Source organism: Engraulis encrasicolus, chromosome 21 (assembly GCF_034702125.1).
Source record: "Engraulis encrasicolus isolate BLACKSEA-1 chromosome 21, IST_EnEncr_1.0, whole genome shotgun sequence".
NCBI classification, from domain to species: domain Eukaryota; kingdom Metazoa; phylum Chordata; class Actinopteri; order Clupeiformes; family Engraulidae; genus Engraulis; species Engraulis encrasicolus.
The window spans coordinates 51,233,326-51,238,325 of record NC_085877.1 but is presented as its reverse complement, the minus strand read 5'-3'; the positions used below and the strand labels follow the sequence as shown (position 1 = coordinate 51,238,325).

The following is a 5,000-nucleotide window of genomic DNA, read 5'->3' as shown; positions in this document are numbered from 1 at the left end:
ACACACACACAGACACACACATACACACACACACACACACACACACACACACACACACACACACACACACACACATACAAACACGTCATATATAGCCTTCATAATATCCAACATCTCCTACGCGCACACACACACACACACACACATCATGTCAAATATAGCTTTCACAATGTCCAGCATCTCCTACACACACACACACACACACACACACACACACACACACACACACACACACACACACACACACACACACACACACACACACACACACACACACACACACACGTCATATATAGCCTTCATAATATCCAACATCTCCTACACACACACACACACACACACACACACACACACACACACACACACACATGCACACTCACACATACACACACATGCAGACACACACACACACACACACACACATTCACATTTAGTCATGGTCATGTTGCATATAGTTACTACACAGTGTTCGAGAAATATAGCGTGTGTGTGTGTGTGTGTGTGCACCTCTTTAGTAATGTATCCGTCCTTGTTGATGTCGTAAAGATTAAAAGCCCAATTTAGTTTCTCTTGGACCGAACCACGAAGCAGAACAGACATGCCCATCACAAAATCCTGTAGACACACACACACCAACACACACACACACGCACACACACACACATGCACGCACACACACACACTAAATACTTTAACCGAACACACACACATACGTGTGTGCGTGTGTGTGTGTGTATACACTATGTGTACCGGAGAGACCATCTGTGTCTGCTTCTATGATGTCAAAGGGTTTGGATTGTAACTGTACTGCCCCTCGTTACACTGCTGCTGCCCCTCGTTACACTGCTGCCCCTCGTTACACTGCTGCTGCACCTCGTTACACTGCTGCTGCCCCTCGTTACAGTGCTGTTGCCCCTCGTTACACTGCTGCCCCTCGTTACACTGCTGCTGCCCCTCGTTACACTGCTGCTGCCCCTCGTTACACTGCTGCTGCCCCTCGTTACACTGCTGCCCCTCGTTACAGTGCTGTTGCCCCTCGTTACACTGCTGCCCCTCGTTACACTGCTGCTGCCCCTCGTTACAGTGCTGCTGCCCCTCGTTACACTGCTGCTGCCCCTCGTTACACTGCTGCTGCCCCTCGTTACACTGCTGCTGCCCCTCGTTACACTGCTGCCCCTCGTTACACTGCTGCCCCTCGTTACACTGCTGCTGCCCCTCGTTACACTGCTGCTGCCCCTCGTTACACTGCTGCTGCCCCTCGTTACACTGCTGCCCCTCGTTACACTGCTGCTGCCCCTCGTTACACTGCTGCTGCCCCTCGTTACACTGCTGCTGCCCCTCGTTACAGTGCTGCTGCCCCTCGTTACACTGCTGCTGCCCCTCGTTACAGTGCTGCTGCCCCTCGTTACACTGCTGCCCCTCGTTACACTGCTGCTGCCCCTCGTTACACTGCTGCTGCCCCTCGTTACACTGCTGCCCCTCGTTACACTGCTGCCCCTCGTTACACTGCTGCTGCCCCTCGTTACAGTGCTGCCCCTCGTTACAGTGCTGTTGCCCCTCGTTACACTGCTGCCCCTCGTTACACTGCTGCTGCCCCTCGTTACACTGCTGCCCCTCGTTACACTGCTGCTGCCCCTTGTTACAGTGCTGCCCGTCGTTACACTGCTGCCCCTCGTTACACTGCTGCTGCCCCTCGTTACACTGCTGCCCCTCGTTACAGTGCTGCTGCCCCTCGTTACACTGCTGCTGCCCCTCATTACACTGCTGCCCCTCGTTACATTGCTGCCCCTCGTTACACTGCTGCTGCCCCTCGTTACACTGCTGCCCCTCGTTACACTGCTGCTGCCCCTCGTTACACTGCTGCTGCCCCTCGTTACACTGCTGCTGCCCCTCGTTACACTGCTGCTGCCCCTCGTTACAGTGCTGCTGCCCCTCGTTACACTGCTGCTGCCCCTCGTTACACTGCTGCTGCCCCTCGTTACACTGCTGCCCCTCGTTACAGTGCTGGTGCCCCTCGTTACACTGCTGCTGCCCCTCGTTACACTGCTGCCCCTCGTTACACTGCTGCTGCCCCTCGTTACAGTGCTGGTGCCCCTCGTTACACTGCTGCTGCCCCTCGTTACACTGCTGCCCCTCGTTATACTGCTGGTGCCCCTCGTTACACTGCTGCCCCTCGTTATACTGCTGGTGCCCCTCGTTACACTGCTGCCCCTCGTTACACTGCTGCCCCTCGTTACACTGCTGCCCCTCGTTACACTGCTGCCCCTCGTTACAGTGCTGTTGCCCCTCGTTACAGTGCTGCCCCTCGTTACACTGCTGCTGCCCCTCGTTACACTGCTGCTGCCCCTCGTTACACTGCTGCTGCCCCTCGTTACACTGCTGCCCCTCGTTACACTGCTGCTGCCCCTCGTTACACTGCTGCCCCTCGTTACACTGCTGCTGCCCCTCGTTACACTGCTGCTGCCCCTCGTTACAGTGCTGCCCCTCGTTACACTGCTGCTGCCCCTCGTTACACTGCTGCCCCTCGTTACACTGCTGCCCCTCGTTACAGTGCTGCTGCCCCTCGTTACAGTGCTGCCCCTCGTTACACTGCTGCTGCCCCTCGTTACACTGCTGCCCCTCGTTACACTGCTGCTGCCCCTCGTTACAGTGCTGCTGCCCCTCGTTACACTGCTGCCCCTCGTTACACTGCTGCCCCTCGTTACACTGCTGCTGCCCCTCGTTACACTGCTGCCCCTCGTTACACTGCTGCTGCCCCTCGTTACAGTGCTGCTGCCCCTCGTTACACTGCTGCCCCTCGTTACAGTGCTGCTGCCCCTCGTTACACTGCTGCTGCCCCTCGTTACACTGCTGCCCCTCGTTACACTGCTGCTGCCCCTCGTTACACTGCTGCTGCCCCTCGTTACACTGCTGCCCCTCGTTACACTGCTGCTGCCCCTCGTTACACTGCTGCCCCTCGTTACAGTGCTGCTGCCCCTCGTTACAGTGCTGCTGCCCCTCGTTACACTGCTGCTGCCCCTCGTTACACTGCTGCTGCCCCTCGTTACAGTGCTGCTGCCCCTCGTTACACTGCAGTTGCCCCTCGTTACACTGCTGCTGCCCCTCGTTACACTGCTGCTGCCCCTCGTTACAGTGCTGCCCCTCGTTACACTGCTGCTGCCCCTCGTTACACTGCTGCTGCCCCTCGTTACACTGCTGCCCCTCGTTACACTGCTGCCCCTCGTTACACTGCTGCCCCTCGTTACACTGCTGCCCCTCGTTACACTGCTGCTGCCCCTCGTTACACTACTGCCCCTCGTTACACTGCTGCTGCCCCTCGTTACACTGCTGCTGCCCCTCGTTACACTGCTGCCCCTCGTTACACTGCTGCCCCTCGTTACACTGCTGCCCCTCGTTACACTGCTGCTGCCCCTCGTTACACTGCTGCTGCCCCTCGTTACACTGCTGCTGCCCCTCGTTACAGTGCTGCTGCCCCTCGTTACAGTGCTGCCCCTCGTTACACTGCTGCTGCCCCTCGTTACACTGCTGCCCCTCGTTACACTGCTGCCCCTCGTTACACTGCTGCTGCCCCTCGTTACACTGCTGCTGCCCCTCGTTACAGTGCTGCTGCCCCTCGTTACACTGCTGCTGCCCCTCGTTACACTGCTGCCCCTCGTTACACTGCTGCCCCTCGTTACACTGCTGCTGCCCCTCGTTACACTGCTGCTGCCCCTCGTTACACTGCTGCCCCTCGTTACACTGCTGCTGCCCCTCGTTACACTGCTGCTGCCCCTCGTTACACTGCTGCTGCCCCTCGTTACACTGCTGCTGCCCCTCGTTACAGTGCTGCCCCTCGTTACAGTACTGCTTGCACAGTGTGTGTGTGTGTGCGCGTGTGTGCGCATGTGTGCGCGTGTGTGTGTGTGTGTGCGTGTGTGTGTGTGTGTGCGTTTGTGTGTGTGTGTTCAGGCCACTCACCTCAAAGCTGACGCAGCCGTTATGATCCGAGTCAAAAGCGTTGAAGAGGAAATGAGCATACATGGAGGCATCTGAAATACACACACACACACACACACACACACACACACACACACACACACACACACACACACACACACACACACACACACACACAGCAATACACACATTAACACACACACACACATGCACGCATACAACACACACACACACACACACACACACACACGATTCATTCAGAAGCCAGTTTTGAGAGGCAAAAACAGGTAAGTGTATGCACGTGTGTGTGTGTGTGTGTGTGTGTGTGTGTGTGTGTGTGTGTGTGTGTGTGTGTGTGTGTGTGTGTGTGTGTGTGTGTGTGTGTGTGTGTGTGTGTGTGTGTTTGAGTGTCTGTGTGTGTGTGTGTGTGTTACCTCCTTGGGGAAAGAACTGAGCGTAGATCTCCTTAAATGTGTCTTCATTCACCACACCACTGGGGCACTCCTACACACACAGACACACACACACACGCACGCACACACACACACACACACACACACACACACACACACACACACACACACACACACACACACACACACACACACTCAATGTCATCTACTGTGCAGACACCCCTATACCCCATATAGGGGTAACTCAACACCATCTTATCCCAGATCTGGTCCTTTATTAACGTGTCACTTCATATTCCGCAGTATTTTGCTATTCATTGACAGAGGTGGGTATCTTTTTAGTCATGAGGGAAAATGAGACACGAGGTTTAGTTATGGGGAGAGATGCTGTTCACTCATGTGTTAGTAAGTATGGTTTCACTAGTGTGTAATGGGTAATGGTATTGGGGATAGATATTGTATCTTAAGGATAAGGCAGTAAGTAAGGTTTCACTTGTGTAATAGGTTAGTATGGGGGATAGATATTGTATCTTAAAGCGATGGTTCGGAGTAGAATCACCCTAATGCCATTTGAACCGTGACACCCATCCACCTTTACACCCGAAGTGTTTTCTGCCGCAGGCTTACATCAACAGAGTTGCCGTGTTATTC

At 55.1% G+C, this 5,000-nt stretch overlaps 1 protein-coding gene across 1 annotated transcript in view; it reads right to left on the bottom strand.

Moving 5' to 3' along the window:
* kcnip4a (potassium voltage-gated channel interacting protein 4a) overlaps positions 1-5,000 on the bottom strand; it is a 77,012-nt gene that overhangs the window by 1,471 nt on the left and 70,541 nt on the right. The window contains exons 3-5 of the mRNA XM_063186782.1: positions 4,371-4,440; positions 3,958-4,028; positions 508-615 (exon numbers count right to left, since the gene is read on the bottom strand). Coding sequence (XP_063042852.1) covers positions 508-615; positions 3,958-4,028; positions 4,371-4,440 — 249 coding nt within the window. The remainder of the gene's footprint in view (positions 1-507; positions 616-3,957; positions 4,029-4,370; positions 4,441-5,000) is intronic.